Here is a 13,350-nt window from a genome sequence, read left to right as displayed (position 1 = left end):
GGTTTAGGCACCACAGGGGGGGACGGGGGACTTAGGGTTAGGCACATCCACGGGGAGTTTTAGGGTTAGGCACCACTGGGGGGGCTAAGAGGGAGATGGGTTTTTAGGGTTAAACACCACTAACACTGACATTCTACTATCAGAAAACCCTGCGTCTTTTTTTCCAGGCGCCTTTTTTCCATGGAGGCAGCAATGTTGGTATAGGACCTGAATGATGGGGATATGCTGCTTCTTTGAGGCACATGGTGTCTGGTATACGTTATTTGAAGGACATATACTGTATGTGCTCAATGTCACTGTTTAATTACCTATTTCCACAACTCATTGTTACTGTCCATGCCTCACTTCTCTCAATGTTACTTTAGTGGTCAAGCTGCCTGCCTGTTTTACAGTGTTATAAATTCTGTGCAATCATCCTCAGAGCACACTGCAATGAACAGTCTTTTCATGTTATGGTAATTTGCAACACAGCAGCTATACAGCTATACAGTGCTGACCCTGCAGCACTAGTGCTAAACAGTATAATAGAACATAGCACAAGCACAACCAATAGTGATTTTTTTTTTTTGGGGGGGGGGGGTGATACTGTGTACACACAGGGGTCTGTTCTGGGTCCAGTGCTCTTCAATTTATTTATTAATGACCTAGTAGCTGCAGTAGTGAGCAATGTTGCTATTTTTGCAGATGATACAAAATTGTGCAGAATCATCAACTCTCAGGAAGATAGTGTCATATTGCAACAGGATCTGGATAGGATGGCTATATGGGCACATACATGGCAGATGAAATTCAATGTTGACAAATGTAAGGTCATGCATTTTGGACGTACTAATGGTCTAGCACCATACAAAATAAATGGGATACAGTTGGGGACATCAAACTTGGAGAAGGACTTAGGAGTACTCATTGACAACAAGTTAAATAATCGTACTCAATGCCAAGCAGCTGCAGCTAAAGCTAACAAAATTTTGGGATGCATTAAAAGGGAAATAAAAACTCGAGATGCTAGCATAATATTGCCCCTGTTTAACTCTCTAGTAAGGCCACATCTGGAATATGGAATTCAGTTCTGGGCACCACATTACAAAAAAGATATTGCAGTTTTAGAGCAGGTGCAGAGACGAGCAACAAAATTGATGCGTGGGATGGAAGGTCTCACTTATCGAGAAAGGTTAGATAAACTGGGTTTATTTAGTCTGGAGAAAAGACGCCTTAGAGGGGATCTAATTAACATGTATAAATACATCAGAGGGCAATATAATACCTTGGCGGATGAGCTTTTTGTCCCTAGGCCTTCTCAAAGGACTAGAGGACATGATCTGCGCATGGAGGAAAAACGTTTTAACCATTTATTTAGGAAAGGGTTCTTTACAGTAAGAGTGATTAAGATGTGGAATGCATTGCCACAGGAAGTCGTTATGGCAAACTCTATACCTGCATTTAAAGGGGGCTTAGATGCTTTCCTTGCGTTGAAAGACATCCATGGCTACAATTACTAGGTAATGCCTAATGATGTTGATCCAGGGATTTTATCTGATTGCCATCTGGAGTCGGGAAGGAATTTTTCCCTTTAGGCGCTAATTGGACCATGCCTTGTAAGGGTTTTTTCGCCTTCCTCTGGATTAACAGGTATATGTGAGGGAGCAGGCTGGTGTTGTACTTTATACTGGTTGAACTCGATGGACGTATGTCTTTTTTCAACCAAAATAACTATGTAACTATGTAACTATGTAACACGCAGTAGTATTGCTCTGTTTTTTCCCTCATTGTCTGCAGTTAAAAATTTATCAAAATAATGCCCCTAGAGATACCCCACATACTTGCCACACTTAATATACTCCCCATCACAGCACAAAGCGATGATGATGAAGGTGATAGGAAAAGTCTCACAGGACAAAGAAAGAAGCAAAGAGATTTATTTGCAACACAACTATACAGTATCAGTCCTTCCTTAATAGAGATCAGTTATTGTTACATTCGAGACATTGCATGACAGTTGGTATCAACATATTTAGACTGCTAAAAAGTGTTGGGTAAATATGTGAGCAACATGGAACGTCCTTATATTACTGGATATTTACTAGTCCACATTGTTGCATGTTTTGATCTTCGTACAGGACACTGGAGAACCCCCAGAAGAGATGGAAATGGAGATGATGTCAAGTACATCACCCCCAGAAAAGACAAAACACAAGTCAGCTTCTCCAAACCACCAACATCTAGCTGTGCCAGCAACATCAAACCAGTTCAACAATGCTTCTCTTGCCTCTCCATCAGAAAGTCCTTGCAAGGCTGAAAAGAATGGACATCCAAAAGACAGTGCAAAGGCCACAAAGGCTTTTGAAATCCAGACAATGCCCAATGGGAAAACAAGAACCTCCTTAAAAACTATGAGCTTGAGCAAAAGAAAGCTTTCCCAGCAAAAAGAGAAAAAAGCAACTCAGATGCTGGCCATTGTGCTTGGTGAGTTGATGTTCTCATGTTAGAAGCATTTTAATAGTTTAGCTACTAATGTAGATACCCCACAAATTTTATTTTTGTAACATTGTAACTTAAAACTACAAATTCATGATTTGTTGTTGAAGCTCCACTACTGACTAACGACTTAATTGGAAATGTGTTCAGCTAGAAAACATTTTGTTTTAACCATTGTATCATTGTATTGTAAAGTTAGGTCCAAAGTGACATAAGGAGAATTTATCATACTTCATAAAGTTGAGAGAATTAGCTTGTGTAATGTTAGAAACCACATTCATGAAAAACAAAAAAAAGTGTATTTTCTTACAAAAATGTTAAAATAGCAAGTGGTATGCAATATTTTCATGTGTAATAATTTTAAAATAAATGACTACTACTACTACTAACCCAGTGGTACCTATTTATGAAAAAAAGTGATAATCTGATGAAACAGTGTTTCCTAATCCTGTTCTCAAGACCCACAAACACTGCATGTTCTGTAGAAATCCACAGAGGTACTGTAGTTAATCATCTATGTTGGAAAACTTATTCCCCTACCTGTGATTGGTTGTGGTTTCCTCAAAACATGTACTGCTCATGGGCATGGAGAACAAGGTTCATGAATAGGGTGGTCTAAGATACCCCTTTCTTATTTCCCACATTTTTAAAATACGTTGCCCACACTAATAATGCTTACTTCAGATGTTGATCCCCGACAATCAGTGGTGATATGATTGCCATCCTGTAATTACACCTAAAGTGGTGAACCACAGCTTATTCCACTTGAAGGGAGGAACAGATCCTCAGCCAACTCTGTTTTATCCCACCATAATAAAGTAGCAGTATACAGCTACTAAGTCTGTGTATTGCTACTTCTTAAAGTGGTTACCTGTGACAAACTAGTAAACAGAGAGATTTAAACAAACACCGCTGTTCTCCATTCTTCCCTATGGTATTTAGCACTATCAAAATGGGAAAATACATTTAGATGTCAATAAGGTGGTAACCAGTCTGAATGCCTCAAAATGTATACAGTACGACAGTTGTGGAAAAAGCAGTTGGTTTTCCATTAGACACAGATGGGATAAGAGGCACCCAGAGCTGTATAAAACAACTAGAATGAGAAAAGGAGAGGTGGCTTATCCCAATAATGACAACTTCATATAACAATGAGATTTATTATGCACTGCCACTGGCAACACACTGGCACTGGCAAAACATACAAGTTCATGGCACTTAATGTAAATTTATGAGCCCTTGTATGCAATTTATTTTGGATGTTTTCTTTTAATTTAACAGTTTCAGTAGATTTGTGAAAACTACCAGCACACAGGATTAAATGCCAAGTCTCAGAAATTTAAAAATATTTGTAGGAAAATTCAAGATCTGCTGTATTTCCACTCTGTTATACCTTAAGCAACCCAAAAAGTTGTCAGGCTATTGCAGTTTGGGGGGTAGGCTAACGCTATCAGAAAGTGTGACTTAACAACTGCATGCATCTTAATCAGAAACTTCCAAAATATATGACTGTCTTTTTGTCTTTTACCTAGGCGTCTTCATAGTTTGCTGGTTCCCCTTCTTTATAACCCATATCCTAAATATGCACTGCGACTGCAAAATACCACCAGGCTTGTACAGTGCTTTCACATGGCTTGGGTACGTCAACAGTGCAGTTAATCCAATTATTTATACCACATTCAATGTGGAATTCCGTAAGGCCTTCATAAAAATACTTCACTGCTAGAAGTTACCTTACTACTTTATGTGGACCGCAAAGGGAGAAAATTAGCTGAAAAAGCAATCCAACCCTCTGAATTTTTCAGGCCAAAGCCCCTTTTACTGCTGGGGTGAACAAACGTTCACATTCGTGTGCACCTTTATTAGCCATGCACTAAGTATGTCTTGGCTTGGAGAGCAAGCACCTGGAAGGAATTCTTTTGGGAACCAGTAATATGGTATCAGTATTGATGCTGAATAATGGACCATTCACCAGAACTGAGTATGTTTACTGAAAATGCAGTTCTTGAAAGTGGTAAGATGAGCCTTAAGAGTACATGACGTCGCCTTTATGACTACACTAAAAAGAAGAATTGTCGAATTCAGCCATTAATATAAACAGAATGACTTTTTCAGGACCTTCATGGATGTTATTTCAGTCTCACCAAAGACATTGTCATTTTTTTATGTGATCTTTGCAATATAAGGAAGCTACTATCCACTGAGAATATCCTCTGCATCAGGGAACTGAGGCTTTTCCTTCAAGTATTAAAACCGGAAATATGTATTGTGGACCTTTTCTCATATTGGCCATCTCCAGCTCAATGGGTATTGTGATGATCAGTGCAACAAGAAAAGCAATTCAATTGCTGCATTGTGGTGACAAAACTGTAAATAATAATAATAAAAAACAAATATTATTTGTAAGAAGCCCAAGCCAAAAAATAATATTATAAATATAATATATTTCTTGCATGGTGTGTGTCACATTTAAAATGTATCATTGTCACACCATGATCCAAGAAAATGAAGTAGTGAACCATCCATGTAACAATTGTACTGGGCCTTTCAAGGTGGCAAACTTTGCTTCTGAAGGACCCACAAAGCTTTGCAAAGCATCTTGTGCCAACTCACACAATGTTCAAAAATAGAGACAATAAAATGTTTTTCAAATGTTTAAGCTATCTTAGCAAATAATATGTTGCCTGTGGCTTGTGTTTTTGGCAGCCTGATTGAGTGTTTTTGCTGTTACAATCTGCCAGTACAAATAATTCATCATGCAATATGCATCAGTAAAGCAAACGCTTGGAATTAGATTAATATTTTCTCACAGATTAGTTAAATATTGGGAATATTGAGTTGCTATACTGTTCCCCCCCCCCCCCAGGCTCCCCCTGTGCTCTGCGCTCCCCCATACATCAAACGCTGTGCTAGCAACATGCTGCAGAGCTGTTTACCTTTGCAGTTGTCACTCTTGCCACTCCCCCTCCTACTCTATATCGCCACTCCCGCCTGCGTCCCTTCCCTCCAATCAGCGGGGAGAGAAGGGACGCAGGAGGGGAGAGGCCACATATAGGAGGCGGGGGAGCGGCGCTGAATGGCAGTGCAAATGTAAACAGCCAGCTAGTGTTGTAGCTAGCACGGCTGTGTGATTTATGGTGGCAAGCAGAACGCAGGGGGGGGGGGGGGGGGCAACAGAGGCTGGGCATTGTGCACAAACCCAGCCTCTGTGTGCCAATAGGAATATTAGAACCCACCTCGGGTTCTCTTTAAGTCCTAATTTACAAAGGCTCTTCAGAGGTACATTAGGGCACTGATTTAGCAAGAATGACAGATGTATTACCAATTGACTATTATTAAAGAGACTCTGTACTCTTAAAGAACCCCTCTAGGAAATACTTACCTCATTAGGACCCTGAGGCTTCGTTAATCACACCATCCACATAGGACTCGACCCTCCTGTGATGATTCAACGGGTTTTTATTGCGTACATAAGCGGTGATATAGCACACAAAAAGCACAACGTTGTGCTTTTTGTGTGCTATATCACCGCTTATGTACGCAATAAAAACCCGTTGAATCATCACAGGAGGGTCGAGTCCTATGTGGATGGTGTGATTGACTGTGACTATTTAGAGGGGCTTGATGGACACTGGACTCCCCGAAAAAACTGAACCATCTCTGTGGCCGGCAGGTACTATTTTACATTGCATCCTAATTAGGCTTCCCCATCCTCTGTAGCTTCGGGGAATCCAGCACTGGCTCCCCCAAAACATTACCCGATAAGCTTGACAAGGGTGCGCAGGCGTGGGCTATATTTACCTCTCTGCGATCCTGAGTAGGCGCACTAGCGGCTCTTCATTCGGGTAAGGCAGAAATAGCCGAACCCAATCAGACACAAAGGACTGGCATCTGCACAGTAGAGCAGATCCAGGTTTGGCTATTTCCGCCTTACCCGAACGGAGAGACACTAGTGCTCCTGTGCAGGATCGCAGTACGTAAGTATTTACCTCGCCACTGTTTGGGGGCTGCAGCGCTGGGTTGCTGGGACACCAGAGGATGGGGGAAGCCTCATTAGGATCCCCAGAGGCTTCCCCTTCCCGAGGTAGGTATCCTGCAGAGGGTTTTTTTCATTACAGGTTTTCTTTAAGCTAGATTTGTTTGTAATTGTCCCCTGGCCCGTATTTCTCAGACTGCTGTAAACTAGTGGAATGACAGTTGTGTATCTGCATATGTATGTATGCACATGCAGTGAAAATGTAATAAAATAAATTCAGGAGTGTATGCACTCAATAATAGCTGCATAACTGTTAGGTCAGTACATGTAAGAGTCCTCACTCTGTGGGTCTGATTTTTTTCACCTCAGGACTCAACCGTCTGGTACTAACCCATTTAGTGTTCCAAATTCAATGTCAGGACTTAGAGATAGACTGGTGCAAGGCTTCAGTCCACTCACCCTTCCTCAGGTGCCGGTCTATCTGTATGTTCTGACACTGAAGGAAGGGCAAAGTGGCCTGAAACATTGTACTGGTCTATCTATATGTTCTACCATTGAATTTGCTATTGAATTTGGAACAACAAACAAGATAATCCCAAAATGGTTAAGCCCTAGTCTGGACTGTTTTTTTTTTCCAATTACTTATGTTTAAGTGCGGTGGTGGCCATTATTGATCAGTACCTTACAAAAAGTTTGTGTATTAGAGGAGGCCTGAAGGATACTTCTGTTGCATTTTTTTTTTACTTACACCTAATCCAAACTAGCAAATCCGTTAACTGCACCAGACCTGCCACCAACTTTGTTAACCACTTGAGGACATTAGGGCTTTCTACCCCTTAAAGAGACTCTGTAACATTCAAAAGATCCCCTGGGGGGTACTCACCTCGGGTGGGGGAAGCCTCCGGATCCTAATGAGGCTTCCCACGCCGTCCTCTGTCCCACGGGGGTCTCGCCGCAGCCCTCCGAACAGCCGGCGACTGTGCCGACTGTCATTTCAATATTTACCTTTGCTGGCTCCAGCGGGGGCGCTGTGGCGGCTTTCCATTCCGAACTACACGGAAATACCCAATCTCATTCGGGTCCGCTCTACTGCGCAGGCGCAGGAAACTTGCGCCTGCGCAGTAGAGCGGACCCGACGGCGATCGGGTATTTCCGTATAGTTCGGAGCCGACAGCCGTCAGAGCTCCTGCGCAGGAGCCAGGAAGGTAAATATTGACGTCACCGCTGCCCGGACTCCACGGAGGGCTGCAGCGAGACCCCTGACGGATGGAGGACGGCGTGGGAAGCCTCATTAGGATCCGGAGGCTTCCCCCACCCGAGGTGAGTACCCCCCAGGGGATCTTTTCATGTTACAGTTCCTCTTTAAGGACCGGCCACTTTTTTTCCATGCAGACCACTGCAGCTTTCACGGTTTATTGCTCGCTCATACAACCTACCACCTAAATGAATTTTGGCTCCTTTTCTTGTCACTAATAAAGCTTTCTTTTGGTGCTATTTGATTGCTCCTGCGATTTTTACTTTTTATTATATTCATCAAAAAAGACATGAATTTTGGCAAAAAAAATGATTTTTTTAACTTTCTGTGCTGACATTTTTCAAATAAAGTAAAATTTCTGTATACATGCAGCGCGAAAAATGTGGACAAACATGTTTTTGATAAAAAAAACCCCATTCAGTGTATATTTATTGGTTTGGGTAAAAGTTATAGCGTTTACAAACTATGGTGCAAAAAGTGAATTTTCCCATTTTCAAGCATCTCTGACTTTTCTGACCCCCTGTCATGTTTCATGAGGGGCTAGAATTCCAGGATAGTATAAATACCCCCCAAATGACCCCATTTTGGAAAGAAGACATCCCAAAGTATTCACTGAGAGGCATAGTGAGTTCATAGAAGATATTATTTTTTGTCACAAGTAAGCGGAAAATGACACTTTGTGAGAAAAAAAAAAAAAGTTTCCATTTCTTCTAACTTGCGACAAAAAAAAATGAAATCTGCCACGGACTCACCATGCCCCTCTCTGAATACCTTGAAGGGTCTACTTTCCAAAATGGGGTCATTTGTGGGGTGTGTTTACTGTCCTGACATTTTGGTGGGTGCTAAATTGTAAGCACCCCTGTAAAGCCTAAAGGTGCTCATTGGACTTTGGACCCCTTAGCGCAGTTAGGCTGCAAAAAAAGTGCCACACATGTGGTATTGTCGTACTCAGGAGAAGTAGTATAATGTGTTTTGGGGTGTATTTTTACACATACCCATGCTGGGTGGGAGAAATATCTCTGTAAATGACAATTTGTTAATTTTTATAACACACAATTGTCCATTTACAGAGATCTTTCTCCCACTCAGCATGGGTATGTGTAAAAATACACCACAAAACACATTATACTACTTCTCCTGAGTACGGCGATACCACATGTGTGGCACTTTTTTGCACCCTAACTGCGCTAAAGGGCCCAAAGTCCAATGAGTACCTTTAGGATTTCACAGGTCATTTTGAGAAATTTCGTTTCAAGACTACTCCTCACGGTTTAGGGCCCCTAAAATGCCAGGGCAGTATAGGAACCCCACAAATGACCCCATTTTAGAAAGAAGACACCCCAAGGTATTCCGTTAGGAGTATGGTGAGTTCATAGAAGATTTTATTTTTTGTCAAAAGTTAGCGGAAAAAGACACTTTGTGAAAAAACACAATTAAAATCAATTTCCGCTAACTTGTGACAAAAAATAAAATCTTCTATGAACTCGCCATACTACTAACGGAATACCTTGGGGTGTCTTCTTTCTAAAATGGGGTCATTTGTGGGGTTCCTATACTGCCCTGGCATTTTAGGGGCCCTAAACCGTGAGGAGTAGTCTTGAAATGAAATTTCTCAAAATGACCTGTGAAATCCTAAAGGTACTCATTGGACTTTGGGCCCTTTAGCGCAGTTAGGGTGCAAAAAAGTGTCACACATGTGGTATCGCCATACTCGGGAGAAGTAGTACAATGTGTTTTGGGGTGTATTTTTACACATACCCATGCTGGGTGGGAGAAATACCTCTGTAAATGGACAATTGTGTGTAAAAAAATCAAAAGATTGTCATTTATAGAGGTATTTCTCCCACCCAGCATGGGTATGTGTAAAAATACACCCCAAAACACATTATACTACTTCTCCCGAGTACGGCGATACCACATGTGTGGCACTTTTTTGCACCCTAACTGCACTAAGGGGCCCAAAGTCCAATGAGTAACTTTAGGATTTCACAGGTCATTTTTGTTTCAAGACTACTCCTCGCGGTTTAGGGCCCCTAAAATGCCAGGGCAGTATAGGAACCCCACTAATGACCCCATTTTAGAAAGAAGACACCCCAAGGTATTCCGTTAGGAGTATGGTGAGTTCATAGAAGTTTTTATTTTTTTGTCACAAGTTAGCGGACATTGATTTTAATAGTTTTTTTTCACAAAGTGTCATTTTCCGCTAACTTGTGACAAAAAATAAAATCTTCTATGAACTCACCATACTCCGTACGGAATACCTTTGGGTGTCTTCTTTCTAGAATGGGGTCATTTGTGGGGTTCCTATACTGCCCTGGCATTTTAGGGGCCCTAAACCGTGAGGAGTAGTCTTGAAACCAAATGTCGCAAAATGACCTGTGAAATCCTAAAGGTACTCATTGGACTTTGGGCCCCTTAGCGTACTTAGGGTGTAAAAAAGTGCCACACATGTGGTACCGCCGTACTCAGGAGAAGTAGTATAATGCGTTTTGGGGTGTATTTTTACACATACCCATGCTAAGTGGGAGAAATATCTCTGTAAATGACAATTGTTTGATTTTTTTACACACAATTGTCCATTTACATAGAAATTTCTCCCACCCAGCATGGGTATGTGTAAAAATACACCCCAAAACACATTATACTACTTTTCCTGAGTACGGCGGTACCACATGTGTGACACTTTTTTGCAGCCTAGGTGCGCTAAGGGGCCCAACGTCCTATTCAAAGATCATTTTGAAGCATTTGTTTTCTAGACTACTCCTCGCGGTTTAGGGGCCCTAAAATGCCAGGGCAGTATAGGAACCCCACAAGTGACCCCATTTTAGAAAGAAGACACCCCAAGGTATTCTGTTAGGTGTATGGCGAGTTCATAGAAGATTTTATTTTTTGTCACAAGTTAGTGAAAATGACACTTTGTGAAAAAAAACCAATAAAAATTAATTTCCGCTAACTTTTGACAAAAAATAAAATCTTCTATGAACTCGTCATACACCTAACAAAATACCTTAGGGTGTCTTTTTTTCTAAAATGGGGTCACTTGTGGGGTTCCTATACCGCCCTGGCATTTTACAGGCCCAAAACCGTGAGTAGTCTGGAAACCAAATGTCTCAAAATGACTGTTCAGGGGTATAAGCATCTGCAAATTTTGATGACAGGTGGTCTATGAGGGGGCGAATTTTGTGGAACCGGTCATAAGCGGGGTGGCCTTTTAGATGACAGGTTGTATTGGGCCTGATCTGATGGATAGGAGTGCTAGGGGGGTGACAGGAGGTGATTGATGGGTGTCTCAGGGGGTGGTTAGAGGGGAAAATAGATGCAATCAATGCACTGGGGAGGTGATCGGAAGGGGGTCTGAGGGGGATCTGAGGGTTTGGCCGAGTGATCAGGAGCCCACACGGGGCAAATTGGGGCCTGATCTGATGGGTAGGTGTGCTAGGGGGTGACAGGAGGTGATTGATGGGTGTCTCAAGGTGTGATTAGAGGGGGGAATAGATGCAAGCAATGCACTGGCGAGGTGATCAGGGCTGGGGTCTGAGGGCATTCTGAGGGTGTGGGCGGGTGATTGAGTGCCCTAGGGGCAGATAGGGGTCTAATCTGATAGGTAGCAGTGACAGGGGGTGATTGATGGGTAATTAGTGGGTGTTTAGGGTAGAGAATAGATGGAAACACTGCGCTTGGGTGGTGATCTGATGTCGGATCTGCGGGCGATCTATTGGTGTGGGTGGGTGATCAGTTTGCCCGCAAGGGGCAGGTTAGGGGCTGATTGATGGGTGGCAGTGACAGGGGGTGATTGATGGGTGGCAGTGACAGGGGGTGATTGATGGGTGGCAGTGACAGGGGGTGATTGATGGGTGATAGGTGATTGGCAGGTGATTGACAGATGATCAGTGGGTTATTACAGGGAAGGACAGATGTAAATATTGCACTGGCAAATTGATAAGGGGGGGTCTGAGGGCAATCTGAGCGTGTAGGCGGGTGATTGGGTGCCCGCAAGGGGCAGATTAGGGTCTGATCTGATGGGTAACAGTGACAGGTGGTGATAGGGGGTGATTGATGGGTAATTAGTGGGTGTTTAGAGGAGAGAATAGATGTAAACGCTGCGCTTGGGTGGTGATCTGATGTCGGATCTGCGGGCGATCTATTTGTGTGGGTGGGTGATCAGATTGCCCGCAAGGGGCAGGTTAGGGGCTGATTGTTGGGTGGCAGTGACAGGGGGTGATTGATGGGTGATAGGTGATTGGCAGGTTATTGACAGGTGATCAGTGGGTTATTACAGGGAAGGACAGATGTAATTAATGCACTGGCGAATTGATAAGGGGGGGTCTGAGGGCAATCTGAGCGTGTGGGCGGGTGATTGGGTGCCCGCAAGGGGCAGATTAGGGTCTGATCTGATAGGTAACAGTGACAGGTGGTGATAGGGGGTGATTGATGGGTGATTGATGGGTAATTAGTGGGTGTTTAGAGAAGATAACAGATGTAAACGATACATTTGGGAGGTAATCTGACGGCGGGTTTGCGGGCGATCTAATGGTGTGGGTGGGTGATCAGATTGCCCGCAAGGGGCAGGTTAGGGGCTGATTGATGGGTGGCAGTGACAGGGGGTGATTGATGGGTGATAGGTGATTGGCAGGTGATTGACAGGTGATCAGTGGGTTATTACAGGGAAGAACAGATGTAATTAATGCACTGGTGAATTGATAAGGGGGGGTCAGAGGGCAATCTGAGCGTGTGGGCGGGTGATTGGGTGCCCGCAAGGGGCAGATTAGGGTCTGATCTGATAGGTAAAAGTGACAGGTGGTGATAGGGGGTGATTGATGGGTGATTGATGGGTAATTAGTGGGTGTTTAGAGGAGAGAATAGATGTAAACAATGGATTTGGGAGGTGATCTGATGTCGAATCTGCGGGCGATCTATTGGTGTGGGGGGGTGATCAGATTGCCCGCAAGGGGCAGGTTAGGGGCTGATTGATGGGTGGCAGTGACAGGGGGTGATTGATGGGTGATTGACAGGTGATTGACAGGTGATTGACAGGTGATCAGGGGGATAGATGCATACAGTAAACAGGGGGGGGTGGTCTGGGGGGGGGTCTGGGGAGAATCTGAGGGGTGGGGGTGATCAGAAGGGGGCAGGGAGCAGGGGGGGGATAAAAAAAAAATAGCGTTGACAGATAGTGACAGGGAGTGATTGATGGGTGATTAGGGGGGTGATTGGGTGCAAACAGGGGTCTGGGGGGTGGGCAGGGGGGGGGTCTGATGGGTGCTGTGGGCGATCTGGGGTAAAAAATCAGTGTGCTTGGTGCAGACTAGGGTGGCTGCAGCCTGCCCTGGTGGTCCCTCGGACACTGGGACCACCAGGGCAGGAGGCAGCCTGTATAATACACTTTGTAAACATTACAAAGTGTATTATACACTTTGTATGCGGCGATCGTCGGGTTAACATCCCGCCGGCGCTTCCGTATGGCCGGCGGGATGTTGCGGCGGGTGAGCGGCGCCAGGCGGAGGCGGAGGATCGCATCACGGATGATGCGATCGCTCCGCCCATGCCCCTACAAGGACCGCCGCCATTTGTCAATACGGCGGTCCTTGCGGGGTGCACTTCCCGGCCGCCAATTGTACATACGGCGGTCGGGAAGTGGTTAATG

General features: G+C 43.9%; 1 protein-coding gene across 4 annotated transcripts in view; it reads left to right on the top strand.

Moving 5' to 3' along the window:
- DRD2 (dopamine receptor D2) overlaps positions 1 to 5,151 on the top strand; it is a 593,536-nt gene extending 588,385 nt beyond the window's left edge. For 3 of the 4 annotated variants that reach the window (XM_068240780.1, XM_068240777.1, XM_068240779.1), the window contains 2 exons: positions 2,106 to 2,463; positions 4,008 to 5,151. In XM_068240780.1, coding sequence (XP_068096881.1) covers positions 2,106 to 2,463; positions 4,008 to 4,201 — 552 coding nt within the window. In that variant the 3' untranslated portion in view covers positions 4,202 to 5,151. The remainder of the gene's footprint in view (positions 1 to 2,105; positions 2,464 to 4,007) is intronic. The other variant, XM_068240778.1, reaches the window with a different exon arrangement.
- The last annotated feature ends 8,199 nt before the right edge of the window (positions 5,152 to 13,350 follow it).

This window comes from Hyperolius riggenbachi, chromosome 6 (assembly GCF_040937935.1).
Source record: "Hyperolius riggenbachi isolate aHypRig1 chromosome 6, aHypRig1.pri, whole genome shotgun sequence".
Lineage (NCBI taxonomy): Eukaryota > Metazoa > Chordata > Amphibia > Anura > Hyperoliidae > Hyperolius > Hyperolius riggenbachi.
The sequence above is the reverse complement of the archived record's forward strand: the minus strand, read 5'-3'. Positions and strand labels throughout refer to the sequence as shown.